At 28.4% G+C, this 14,924-nt stretch overlaps 1 protein-coding gene across 4 annotated transcripts in view; it reads right to left on the reverse strand.

The window, feature by feature from the left end:
• Positions 1-273: 273 nt before the first annotated feature.
• The window catches only part of Poxm (paired box pox-meso), a 163,217-nt gene continuing 148,566 nt past the window's right edge, over positions 274-14,924 (reverse strand). For 3 of the 4 annotated variants that reach the window (XM_075366355.1, XM_075366356.1, XM_075366353.1), the window contains exon 2: positions 274-6,577. In XM_075366355.1, the coding sequence (XP_075222470.1) occupies positions 5,862-6,577 (716 nt within the window). In that variant the 3' untranslated portion in view covers positions 274-5,861. Of the gene's footprint in view, positions 6,596-14,924 lie in introns of all 4 variants that reach the window. The other variant, XM_075366354.1, reaches the window with a different exon arrangement.

Here is a 14,924-nt window from a genome sequence, read left to right on the forward strand (position 1 = left end):
TAGTTATATAATATTAATATAGAAATTTACTAATATTCTAGAGATACAGATACTGATCATACTACACGAATTTTGTAATTATGAATCCAGGAACGAACTTCCCAGCAATTTTGGTGTAAATTGTTGAACATATTTTACCAGAACGGTTTTCAAATAAAAAAAACAACAAATTTATAAAATAGATTTTTATTTTTCCTTTTGTTATATGTTAAAGAATGTAAATTAGTGTGGGAAAGTCGAGGAAAACATACCAAAAAATGATCAAAAAAAAAATCTGGTAATTAATAATAATTTATTTACAATAATGATAAAAATAATAATTATAATATTAATAATTAGGCTACATTATAATAATGTGAACGACCTTATTTTACTATTATTACTATTTTAAAAATAATAATAATAATAATAATAATAATAATAATAATAATAATGAAAATGAGTAATGAAAAACAAAAAGAAATACTAAGACCAATTTATTATTATTTTTGCTGGACGGAAATATCAATAAATAGAATAATTAAAAAACGTTCAGTCAAAAATCATTATATATTATTATAAAATAGTATATTATTAATAATATATATTTACAAATTATAACATTCGATATTTATGTATCAATATCTTTTAATTATAAAATATTAAAAAAAAAAAAACTTTTTGTAATGAAGAATATTTATTAAAATACCTTATTACATAATTTTCTTTTATGTATTTTTCCATCTCATTATTATCTTTAATGATAATTAATATAGTAATTTAAATATTATTTATTACTATCAATATTATTACCCTATTCAATCAAATGAAATTAATAAATTTTTTTTTAATATAAATAAATAATTACAACCAGTGTCGGATATAAAGGTTCTGATTCCCCAAAAAGGGTCATTGGAAGTTCTACAATTTCTTTTTAGTTAAACTTTTCTATTTTTCTCTAATAAGATTATTGTTTTAATGAAATATTTAAAACAGTTGATTATATAACACAGTATTATTATTACCTTGTTGATATATTTTCAGATCATAAAAATTATTTTTGAAAAGTAAATTAGGTTTAACCTAAATAATTTTAAAGGAAATTCATTCATTGTACAATTAGGGGTATTAAAATACTAAAAATTAGTGAAATATTAAAAAATGATCTACACATAAGTGTCTGTGTGTGCGCGCGTGCGTTGTTTCTCACCGGGGTGGGACCTAGCTAAATTATCCAACACTGATATAAATAATAGTAACAACAATAATCCAGTAGATTGAATTAAAACCTTAACATATAAAAAAAAATTGCAAACGTAAAACAATATTTATTTAAAACAGAAATAAGGATTCACAAACAATAATAATAATAATAGCAATATTACAAATAATCATAACATAATAATAATAATAATAAATTTATTATTAATTACTAATTACAGTAATAATAATAATAATAATAATAATAATAAGTATACTTTTTTATCACAGTTACACATACAAAAATATCCATTTACAAATTTATTAAATTTTTTTTTTAATTAACTAATTCATGTTTTATTTTCTATTTAGAAACATATAAACACGTACTTTTTTAACGTATTATTGATTACAATAATTGAATTAAAATTATTTATTTTATATTTACTTATTCATAAATAAGGCCTCTTATTATTGTTCCAATTTACATTATCGGAATAGAATCTATATGGTAACGTATAAATATTGTTATAGTAATTAAAATCTGTTTACCATATTTTATGTTAAACAATTTTAAAATAAAATGTAAACAATGAAATTAGTATTTATTTTAATAATAGGCCTCTTGCAATAAAATTAAATGTTACTTTTTATTTTTTTATTTTGTTCGATAAAGGAATATTTTTTAACCATGTAGGTTAGCAATTTTAAGTAAATATATCCTTAAAAAAATTATGTAGCTCTATTTAAAAGCTACAATAATTAATATTGAGTTATAGATTAGAATTATAATAGGAGTAAATATGTTAAAATTAAAAACGACTACACATTTAATATTACAATTTTTAATAATGAATCAATAATAAAAGAGAATGTTATAAAAAGAATTTAACAGTCCCTAATTGGAATTACGTATTGCTTAAACAAAGAAATATTATGTTAATTACCTATTACCAACTTGTTTATATATTTACAGGACTTTTATAAATTAATTTTTTTCTCTACTAAACGTTTTTTCTGCTTTTATAATTTTGATTCCAAATTATTTTTATTGGAGAATTGATCAATTTTATCTATTGATAAATATAGATTATATGGATGGGCGAAATTAAAACCAATACGTTCCAAAACCAAAAAGTAGTGTGTGTGTGTGTGTGTGTGTAAAATTATTTTTATTATATTAACAAAGTATGCATTATACTCGTATAAACTGGAACACCTAAAAGATATCTTATTCCATAAAAAATATTTAACCCTCCTTTTTATTTTAGTAAAAAAAAAAAAAAAAAAACATTTAATAATAACAACAATGTGACCTTTAAATAATCTGTAACGTTTAAAACCTATTTTTGAATTTGATATATCCAAATAACATTATACTTATTTCTTATGAAATAAGGCACTTTTAATTATTTATGAGTTAATGAATAAAAAATTAAGAAATAATTAAATATGATTTATAATATAATATTATAACAAAAATTATCTACATAAATAATTCTTATATTATTCAATCAATAATATTAATTATTCTTTAACAATTTTTAAGGATAATCTAAAAATCTCGTTCTTCTAAAATCAAAGTAAAATATTTGACAGTTTTAAAAATAATATAAAATTACAACATTTACTTGAATGTGTTTGCTTATGTGTTTTTCAAATTATTTTAAAATAAGAACTAGGTGTGCATATTACGTGAATTTTAAGGAATTTTAATTTTATTTTGGAAAGTTAAACTTCTGAATTTTTTTTAACATCTCTTGAAAAATAATTGGTAACTTTTTCTATTATTTTGTTCCGATTTACATTATCAGAATGAATAAAATAAAACCCTCCTTTTGACTTTGAATTCATGTTATCGAATATGGAAAACAAAGATTTTCTATACCATTTACAATATTTTCAAGAGGAAAGTTTCCTACCCACTAGCGTTATTATATTTTAATGAAAAAGAAAATCGATTTAGCAGAACTCAAGTGCAAAGCTTTAGCAGAAATAAGCTTCATCTACCGTAAATCTATAATATTTATCTAGGAAAAAGGTTGGATGGAAAGTTTGTTGATTCAGGAATTGGTAAAGTAAGTCTAAAAAAGGAGACCTAAACCATTGCTGCTAAAATTCAAGTCTGTTTTTTCGGAAAATTAAAATTTTTAATTATCACAATAATTCATTTTTTAAAAAATATTATTAATAACGTTTTCGGTTTCCTAGAGTTAAAAAACAGGGTTCACGCGTTACATAAGGCCATGGATTACACAAATAACGACGGCTATTAATTTTTAATAAGTAAGTAAATAAATAAGTAAACTTTTATTAAGTAAAAGTAAACTTTTATTAGTAAGTAGCGGGTGACAGCGTCTTGGCCTTTTATCCGGAGATCCCGGATTCGAATCCCGTCAGGCCAGACATTTTTTACACGCTACAAAATTCCTTTTCCATATCCCACTGACAACCTTCAAGCTTATTTGGCGAAATCATCAAGAAAAAAAAATTAACTTAAGTGAAAATTTCATAACATTATCTCAGAGAAATGTATGTCAGAGTTTTAAGATACTACATTCATGAATCTACGATTTTATTTGAAGGATTCCTCAAGATCAACCGTTTGGTCCGTGGTTAATAGTGGTTGACGTTGTCAACAAATTTTTCTTAAGCGGACTGAAAGTTTCCTTTTAGAGTTTTCGAGAGTAACACTGAAAATCCAATAATTTTTCAACAGTTCGCTCAAAAACAACAAAGCATGCTTACTTCAATAAATCTGTCCCGAATTTTTTCTGTTTTACTAATTTCTTATGCTAATGAACAGTTTTACTGCATCAATTCTATAATATTATATGTAAATTAACACTACCTGTTGTACTAATAGTTTCATTATTAACAATTATTATTCATTAACAGTAATTGTTATAGACTATTATTTATTTTTCGCAAATATTCGGAAAAACTCAAAAAATCTGATTTTTCCACCTATGTTCAATCAATCAGTCATCTATTCTTACGCTTCTTAAACTTCTAACTGAAATCCAGTTTGAGCTACTTCCAGTTTACTGAGAAAATAAACATGAATATTTAGTATTCATAAATTACAGATAAATTTTCGGAACTAAAATTATTCAACTTTTTAAACGAAATTTCTAATTAAGATTTGAACTAGTAACAATTTTTAAAATCTTAAAAGATTTCCAATCCTATTTTCAAAATAAACGATTTTCATGTAGTTATTATGATAAACGGTATATATAATTATAAAATAAAAATATGACGAGTAAAAATTAGGAATTTTTTTAATAAATTGATTTTTTGTAACTGTCAAATATTTTTACCTTCAAAAAACATAATGGAAGGTATTTTGTTAAAAATAATTAGATAAAAGTCCAAAATGGAATTTTACTAGTAAATCATGTGCAAAGTAGACAATTGTTAAATAATAATGGTGTTATTGATTTACAAAAATAAAATTAAAACAAAAAGTAACTAATTTAAATTATAAAGAAGTACAAATAAATATTTTCCACGTATCATTTCATAAATACTAGTATATAAACCAAATAATTTATTTAAAAATAAAAATTCATAAGTAATTATACTATGATTATAATCCACTGTCTTTACTGCCGCGATATTGGAGAAGCAAATAATTTTTAGTTACACTACACTTTACATAAATAATCTTTATAAGCTATAGAATATACGGTAAAATTTAAGTTGCATATATCATAAACTTAGACATTTTCAAAACAAACTACAAGGTACTAAAGGAAAATCATAAATTAGTCAATTTGTAAATCCTAAACAATTCACATAAAACCAATAAATAACCTATGTCATTCGGAGGTCTGTATTCCATTTAAAAAATCGGTTTATATCTTTATTAAAATTGATTTATTTTAGCATAAATTACAATTTATTTAACGTTTCAGTTCTTTCTATTTTTAATTCTACGTTTAATAGTAGAAAGTTAAATTATAGTGGGATGAATTCTAAATTCAGTAACTATAAATATAAATAAGATCTAAAATATATTAATATAAATAAGAAGAATAAAAATAAATACGATCTCTTTGCTCTCCCTACTAAGCTTGGCATGGATGCTTATTATTTTTAAAAAATTGTTGACATTTTCGGAAGTAGAGTTGCACTTCATTTCAGGAAAACTACACCATAACTATGATCGCACTTAACATGCATAAATATGATTTAAATAGTTTTTATTTTTTTTTTTAGTGTGCTGCACTCTAGGCCTATATAATTAAACAGTGTTTTAATATTATGTAATCCATATCCAGATCAGATTAAAAAAGAAAAATGTTATTTTTTTTAATAATAAATTCCGAACATTTTTTAACCTTCCATCAAATATTAAACTTATTTTATTATAATATTAATAATATAAGTCACAAAGTATTTTTATGCTAGAAAAATCAAACACAATGCTTTTATTATATATAGACTATTTATTTAATTTTTTTTTAATAGTGTATTATTATTATTTTAAATAATGAGGCAAACAGATTTGACTATTAGGAAGTTATAATAATTCTTCCATATTAATTGAGGAATGTTTTAAAATGATTAAAAAAAACCCTCACGATTCTTCATATACTGATATATTACATCTTGTTCGATGCAACTTCAGTAATCTGTATATCTGTAGGAATTAAATCCTACACCGTTGACTTTTGTCACTGGCTTGGCCATGCGGGTTGACATGTCGGTGTTTGTGTTATATACATATGATAATAATTATAATTTTGTGGTTCTGGTGGTGGTGGATGTCCAGCAAGAATATCGGACACAGTATGAGAACTCGGCCAGTGCGGTTGCCCTTGTGTCGGTGAACTATTTACTATCGAACTACTGACGGAAACGACTTTGGAACATGGTCTCGGATGAGTGGCCGCATAAGGATACGTCGGGTATATTGAATAAGGGTGATGCGCCGCGTGGTGGTGATGATGATGATGGTGATGTGAAAGAAGTGTTCCGATTTTATTTCTCAGAATGCGGCTTATCGAGCTGACGCTAGGTACGTTGTATTTATCGCATACGCCATCCGATAATAAACGATCCCGTATTTCCCATGCAAATATTCCCGGATCTTTTTGTTTGAGTTGTTTTATGTAATTAACGACCTTTGGTGTAGTAACTCTTGGTTTACTACCTCCGATCGCACCGGGAAGAATCGATCCCGTTTCGTTATATCTTGCCAAAATTTTTGATACGCATCCGTGCGATACGCGTAACTGTCGTGATATATCACAAGGCCTTATACCCAGTTGAGCTAATTCAACGATTCTCATACGAACTGCGTTTGGAAGCGGTCGTCCGTTTACAAAAACGCCACCGAGCTGATTGACTTCTCCATATTGCTGAGCAGCTGTCGCTTGCCCTTGAGACCCTGAAACAATACAACCAACTATAATTTAATTAACATAAAACTCTCTTGTATATATATATACAAATTATTTATTATATAATTAAAGTAATAATTCTTTTATTTTTACTAATAACCTCCTCTGATTATTCTACCGGTTGACTAGTAAAAATAATGATGATGGTACTATTCAGAAATGAACCCTGAAAATTAAATAGAATTCGGACTCGGCAGAATTTTACTTTACGGAAACTCAATGGCAAACATATTTCAACTCGTTCTATTTCTCAAATGAAAAAAGCAATTTCCTAGTTAATAATAAATGATGAGGTCAAAAATAAACATTGTGTAATGATTGGGTAATGCTGTTCTTCACAGACGGTTGCTTTTTTGTTTAATCGTGGCTTACACCAGTAGAATTACTCTTCAAAAAAGCTTTGGTAATTATTTGTACTTCAATCGATTACTTTCAGAGGACCACCAACATTTTTAGGGCTGGCGAAGGGTTTTGTTTTGTAAGGAATCTACTCGTATATAGGAAAAAATAAATTTTTAAGTATGGAAAGATATATTTCATCTGTTCTACGCAAAATAGTTAAACATTATATTTTTATCATTCTGGACAAAGATAGCCTTTCCCCCAAGAAACTGTGCACGAGAGGATGTTCACAACCTGCATAGGCCCTGTGAACTCCTTTCTTTAAGGTCGTTGCCTCGATTCGCGCTACCTCTGTGGGCAGGCTCTTCCTTCACAATCCACCTCTTCCGCTTGCCATTATCTCTTTTCTTCCCTGTTAATTTTCAGTGTGTTTTTTGCCTGATGTCTACTGCATTTATTTTAAAGTTGTAGGGGTATTGATTTACTACGATATTGGTTGTCTGTAGTTTAATGGGGATTATAGGTTTACATATATACCTATTTCCTTTTTCCTGTTAACCTCTGGAAATTATCATCAGGTATTACTTCAGAGGATGATATGTATGAGTGTAGTCTTGTTTAGTCTCAGGTCGACCATTTCTGAGAGGTGTGGTTAATTGAAACCCAACAACCAAAGAACACCGGTATCCACGACCTAGTATTAAAATCAATATAAAAGTAACTCTTTACTAGGACTTGAACGCTGGAACTCTCGAATTCGAAATCAGCTGATTTGCGAAGACGCATTCCCCACTAGATCAACGCGATGGGTAATAATGACTTACCCAGAGACATATTTCTTAACGGCGCTATACAGAAAGCCTTACCTAATCAGATTCTAACCAAGTAAAATTACGAGTAGATCTCCTAATCTCTCAAAAAATTACAATAAAAAATATATGGTAGTAGAGCAACCAATAATTTTATCAATCCTTAAACAAAATCTTTTGTTTCATTGTAATATTATGCGAAAATATTATGGATATAGTTTATTTATAACATAAATCTGTTAACTACACTACGATGTCTTATAGAATACAGTTTTTCCGGCTAGTACAACTAGAAAAGTAACCATTAATAGTGTATTTTTCTGACGGAAGGAAAGGGAACTACCAGCAATTTTAAACTGTTTGGTTTAAACGTTTTACCATTTAGAGAGAAACATTGTTAAAGATGGTAGTAGATGTAGCGGAATACTTTCTGAAAGTAATGCATGTATATTCTACAAATACATTAGGATATTACAGTTTATCAAAAGTTTTAATATAATTAAAAATAAAGTCGAACATTTTCTTCAAATGCTAACGTGTAAAATGTGCAGGGTTGTTATCCAAAATTAATATATTCATATAAATATAAATGTATTAACATATACATACATAAATATATATGTAGGCTACATATTATTAAATGCAATCTATAGTATATTAATAAAACAAAGCTTGTTAAATACAGAAATTTTAATGAACAGATACGAGATTATATAATCCATTGTTATTTGTTATATTACGAAATCTAAATAAAATATATTTCTATTATTAATATATGGATCTGTTCATTAAATTTTGTAATTTAAATATATCTACTAATCTAACTAATTATTAAAAAATATATTTGCAATTTAATAAACAGCTCACCGGGCTGGTCTACTGGACTCACCGGGTTGGTTTAATGGTGAACGGATCTTCCCAAATCAGCTGATTTGGAAGTCGAGAGTTCCAGCGTTCAAGCCCTAGTAAAGTCAGTTATTTTTACACGGATTTGAATACTAGATCGTGGATACCGGTGTTCTTTGGTGGTTGGGTTTCAATTAACCACACATCTCAGAAATGGTCGAACTGAGACTGTACAAGACTACAATTCATTTACACTCACCCTCATTCCTCTGAAGTATTATCTGAAAGGTAATTACCGGAGGCTAAACAGGGAAATGAAAGTAAGGGCTGGTCTACTGGATAACTCAAAAATCAGTTGTTCTGACTTCGTAAATAAGCTGTTTAACAGCTGATTACGAAGTATGTGACGACGATTCTGAGGTTCAAATCCTAGTAAAAGTTAGTCGCTTTTACACGAATTTGAATACCAAACAGTGAATATGGTGTACTTTCGTAGTCGAGGTTCAATTAACCACACGTCTCACTACTGGTCAGCCCGAGTCTGAACACGACTACACTTCATTTACGTGCCATACATATCATCCTCATCTCACTGGGCCGTGAGTAGGGATTGTTTATTTTTCACTAGTTGATCAGGTTGCAAGGTACGCATAAGCAAAATAAAAAAAGTAAATAAATAAAATAATTTAATGAACTACACGATAATAAATTTTGAAATATATTTTCCATTCTGTTGATAAATATAATTATAATTTTATAAATTTATAAACAGTTTTTTTAAATTTTTGTTTTAAAAATATTTATTATATTGAAAAAAAAATCAATACCATGCCATAACTGGGTGAGGAGATACCAATAGATTTTTAAAAAGATTTACCACCGATGAAATAATCGTTAATTCGATCTAAAATTTGATAAGATAAAAAGCCTAAAGGATACATTTAAACCGCTATACGTTAATTACATTATTATAAATGGTTTATCGAAGTATTATGAAGCTTACACAAAAAAGGAAGTAAGAATGAGAAGAAGGTGTTTATTAGTTGATGAGATAGGCTTAGTGAATGGAAGAAAAGGATTAGGAAAAAAGAGATTTCAAATGATGGACGGGATTACGGGAAAGGGAAAATATGCTGAAACAAAAAGGTGGAGAGCTGTAGCCATGACAGGACCTATCCTAACGGGAGAAAACTCTGAATGTATGAATAAAATAATGTATGCGATATATCATTCGATCGTACTGAGAAAAAACCTTAGAAACAATTTTTTGTTTGAATTCTGAATTTTTATAATGGATGGTGCAACCCTAAATATTCGAAATGACCGAGAATAATTTTTATTTTTATTAAACTATTGTTCTGTTTTAGTTGAGAAATTTACTTATGTGGTTTACAGTAACGTAATAATATTATGTAAATGATTAAATAATCTTAAAGACCGTTTTTTTAAGAACTCTGTGGATTAGAAATGTTATTAAAAATTCTTTTAATCATACAATAATTTTTAAGTTCATAATCTCACAATTATTCATTATTATATCTTCCATTTCAAAAGTTTTTAAAATTAAAACAGACAAGTTATTGTTATTAAGAAAATAGGTTTTTTCCTAAAATATATTAATAGAACTTACAATTAATAGTATTACTAATACTGTAACCAATTAAAACACTAACACATTCTTGCAAAACTTTTATCAGTTTATTTAATAATATTTAAATATTTAGGTTATAGGCTAATTTTATATCGTTAGAAATTTAATTAAATCATCAACTTTCCATATTATTATGAAAATAATATGTATTGTTCTATAAATAGTTTTAAAAAGATTTAATTTCGGTTAAAAAGTTTTTTTATATATAAAACGTTACAGAATATCTAATTCTATTAATTTTACTCAATCAATAGCGTATAATTAACATCATTAATCACAGCCACGCGTTATTTAAGAATAAATAAAAATTTTTAAAAATATTATTACATTATACGTCAGCATTCTCTTTTAATTTTTGCGTAGAATAGTGGAAGTAATACATAGTGCTGCAGCAACGGTTTTTGATTACTCAGTTATTGGATAAAAAAAGAAGTACATTGTAGAAATAGTAAAGAATTCTGAACTTTAAATAAAAGGAAGCAGTTATTTACTGATATATACCTTTATTTTTAATTTAAAATAATAATTTTCATAAAAGCTACAGATGTATGTTAAACATTCGTAATTAAATTAAATTTAATAATTCCAAAATAGTTTATATCTAAAATTTAAGCTACTTTAAAATAACTGGAATCATTTCAAGGAGGCTGTTGGTAATTTGTATCTTAAAAATTTGTAAGTATGGAAAATTTTATATTAATTCAAAAGTAATAATAATAATAATCTATAAATACAATAAACTCCCCGGTCGCGGCATTGCTCGTTCTATATACGTGTAGAACTTCAAAAATTGGAAATAGTTTTATAGTAATTATGTGTGAGCTGTTGCTCTCAAAGTTATTGCTATTCACAATTTACCTGTTCAAAAACTATTTTGTCCCTTGCCCAGCAAACTCAAGGAGTTTCATCATTTCATTTTTTGGTTATGGTTAGATATTTTAATCGTGTTTGAATATCTTTCAAATTCAGATAGTAAAGTTCAGAGTGATTATCAAAAGCTGATTTGAGACCTAATATATTTTTTAAAAAAAGAGGAGGTAAATTCGTTTGTATACCTCGTTTGTTTGTGCTGACGTCTATTTAGGTCACGGTAGCATCTATATATGGGGTATAATTGCTAATAAAGTCCGACACTCAAAAGAGATAGTAAGAAAAAAGGAGATATCTCGGGCTACTTTCGAGGATCGTCGTTGCCGATTCGTTTTTAGTCAATGTTATTTCCGATTATTAATGTCAAATTTTAATCGCTACATTCTATTGTTAACACGTTCAATAAATTCTAACGCTAAAAAAAATTATTGTATATATTTATAGTATTTTAAAGCAAATTTAATTTTAATACCTATAACTAAGAGCCGAGAAAACTGTATGAGTTACTGTTTTAATGACATTCAGTAACATCATGTAGTTTTTATATCAATAAATATTAAACAAAATTTTACAATTTTGTCAAAAATCTTAAAGGATAATTACGCTATTAGGTGCTATCATCGTATAACGTTTCAAATGCTATTAGATAAATTTCTCTTTTAATTTATCAGATCCATTGTGCATCTTCAAATTTCCATGCTTCTTTATATGAATGATTGCACAGGCATAGGCAAAGGTGTACTATGTATAGCTTGCTGCCGCAAAATTGAATTCATTACTTACAAAAATATCTCAATTAATGACGTTAAAAACGTCAATTAATAACGTTTTGAAAGAAAACTAATTTTAACTAAATTAGCAATAATTAGCATACCCCCATCGCTGCTTCGCCTGCGCTGTATGCAATTAGAATTTCAAAAACTGTATATAACTTTTAATAATTATGTATGGTTGCTCTTAGAGTCATCGCTGTTCACGACTTAACGGAAAAACTTAAATGCTTAGATTAAGGATATGTTCCCAAATTCAAATTTTTAATGAAATCGGGAGGATATTGAAGTTACTCAAAAACTACTTTGCCCCCAACACACCAAAATCCAGGAGTTTCATTATTCCATTTTTTGGCATTGCAATGGTTAAATATTTTATTCGTGTAACCTGTTTCAATAGCTTTCAAATTCAAAAAATCAATCAGAGTGATAATCAAAAGCTGTTTTCAGACCTACATATTTTTCGAAGGTTGAACTTGATTTTGAGCCGAGCATAATTCACGTTGCTCTTCAAGTCCTTGGGAACGTTTTGGCCTAGATTCAAGTTGTCTACGTTCACAAATTCTAGTAACCCTGGAAGTACTTCTTTCTAGCCCTGATCTCGCCGACCTAGGCGTTATGAAAATATTAATGCCGAATTGAAAGTCGAATCTATGCCAATTACGAGTATGGCTTACCCTAATGGAAATTCTTAATTCAGGATATAAAAATCTACAGAGGGCTACTTTACTAGCGTAAGGATGTATTCTCGCCGCCAGGTTAGACAATGATATTAAATTTAGTAAAACATATAATAATTTTCTGAAAAGTCGATATTGATATCGAAATTCAGTATTCCTAAAACGATCAAAACTTTGTTAAACAGTCATTATTCTCTTTAATTTTATTAACGTACTAATTTATTTTTACTTATGTTACTATAGTAATACAAATTGTTATTTCACAGAGAATGACATTAAATCACACAATAACTGTCTGAGAATTCTATATTGGCATAGATAACGATCGATATAGAAAACGAAATTAAATTTAGTAAAAGGAGTTCTAGGTTATTTATTTATGATTATTTAGTAATGAGATTTGTACTGTGGTAAACATGCCTGGGATATAAGAAAGCATAAGTTAAAATTTCATGATTGGTTCAGTAATTTTTTGCGGTTGTCGGGAACAGGCGAATAGCAAAAGAAGGTTGCTGTGGTGGTGGAGCCTGTTAAGTAGAACAGATATCTGGGTGTCTGGTTGGACTACGAGCGCAAGTTCACCAGGCACGTAGATGAGATAACATCTAAGGCGGAAAGAACGGCTCAGGCTCTCTCCATGCTCATGAACAACATGGGGGGTCCGTCCGCTGTCCTCCAAGAGAATTGTCCACAATTCTGTATGCGGCAACTATCTGGCAACATGCCTTTAAATATAGCAGATGTAAGGCCTGCCTCAACGTGCTGAGAAAGATGATGTTGAGGATAGCCTCTGCATATAGAACAGCGTGCATAAAGGTTGTGTTTATTGTTGCAGGTATGCCGCCGATTGAATTTAAGGTGGCCGAACGGATGGAAAGGTCAAATGGAGAATAAAAGGAGGATACGTTCGGTAGGAGGATGAGTAGGTGAAAGGAGAGATGGGAGACAGCAAACATGGGAAGGTGGACTTACCCAACTCATTCCAAATGTTAATAGTTGAGTCTGTTGGCAGCATGAGGAGGTTAATTTTTGGCTAACTCAGTTGCTGACTGGCCATGGAGTATTTAATTCCTTTTTAACAAAATATAAGAGAAAGCTACACCCGGCGTGCACTTATTGCACTACTGAGGATACGGTAGAGCACACCTTCTTTCAATGTGAAAGGTGGATCATAGAAAGATGGACGTGTCTAGCGGAAGTAAGGCAGTTAAATTCCAGGACTTTGTCGAAAAAACTGTTATTCTGCAAAACCTATTGGGAGGCCATATCTTTTATGAGTAGAAGCACATTAAGGAAGAAAATTGAAGAAGAGTTGTAGCAGTTTTAACTGTTACGCTGGCGGATGAGGACAGCCTGGGCGAGGAGGCAATTGGAGGCCCCTTGGGGTCTTCACTGTTGTTGATACGCCCAGGACTCAATTTTTTGTGTAAGCCCGCAAGGATGCAGCAGTCCGTGAGTAATTCCGTAAGGCGGTATCTGGGCTGCTGTATAAGGAGGCTTTTTAGTCGACGAGAGCCCGATCCTACCGTCTGCGTGAGCGGACGGTGGCTGATAGAAATTTTCCTCCACCTACGACAAAAAAAAAAATGATACTATTGAAGTTTCATATTACTTAAGCTTGATGATACTATTTAAGCTACGTCTTACATAGCTTAAATTAGAATGTTTATCTCTTTTATTCCATTTTTTGTAAGGCTTTCTATTAACTATTTTAACCTCGTAGCATTATATAATTGTTAATATTTTTCTTAGTTGACTTGTTTTTCTGTATGTGGTTTTAAACCTCTGATATTTTGTTGTACTTATTTCTTTATGCTGTTCCGACCATTATCGATCACGTTTGCAAAGTTGTGACTTCTTTTTCTTTTCCAAAAATGTTTTTATTCTTTTGTTCTGTTGTTGTCGCCTCTTTGTTGTACTTTATTTATTATTTTATTTATCCTACTTTAAAGTTTATTTTACTCTTTCTTCTTCTTCTTTTTAGATTCTTTTTCACATTATTTTTTAATTTGTTTACCTAACTTATCTGTCTTAGAATTATTTCCTGTTTATTCATTTCTATGTACATTTTATTTATGTAAATGTTTGTACATTTGGAAGTTGGTTTCAAACGATTTTCTCTATTCCTTCATCTTTTTTCAAACACATTTATGTTCAAACTAATTATTGAAGATAAGTCACTCTTAAATTTACATATTTTATCCCAGTATAAAAAAATCAATTTAATGAACTTAATTAAAATGAAATAATTAATTATTGTTTGATAACGTTTGATTAGATTGATGAAATTTTAAATTAGTGAACGTCATTATAAATTATAATAAAATTCTGTTATCAAAAATATAATTAAAATTATATTTCTAATC

This window comes from Lycorma delicatula, chromosome 5, assembly GCF_047948215.1.
Source record: "Lycorma delicatula isolate Av1 chromosome 5, ASM4794821v1, whole genome shotgun sequence".
NCBI lineage: Eukaryota > Metazoa > Arthropoda > Insecta > Hemiptera > Fulgoridae > Lycorma > Lycorma delicatula.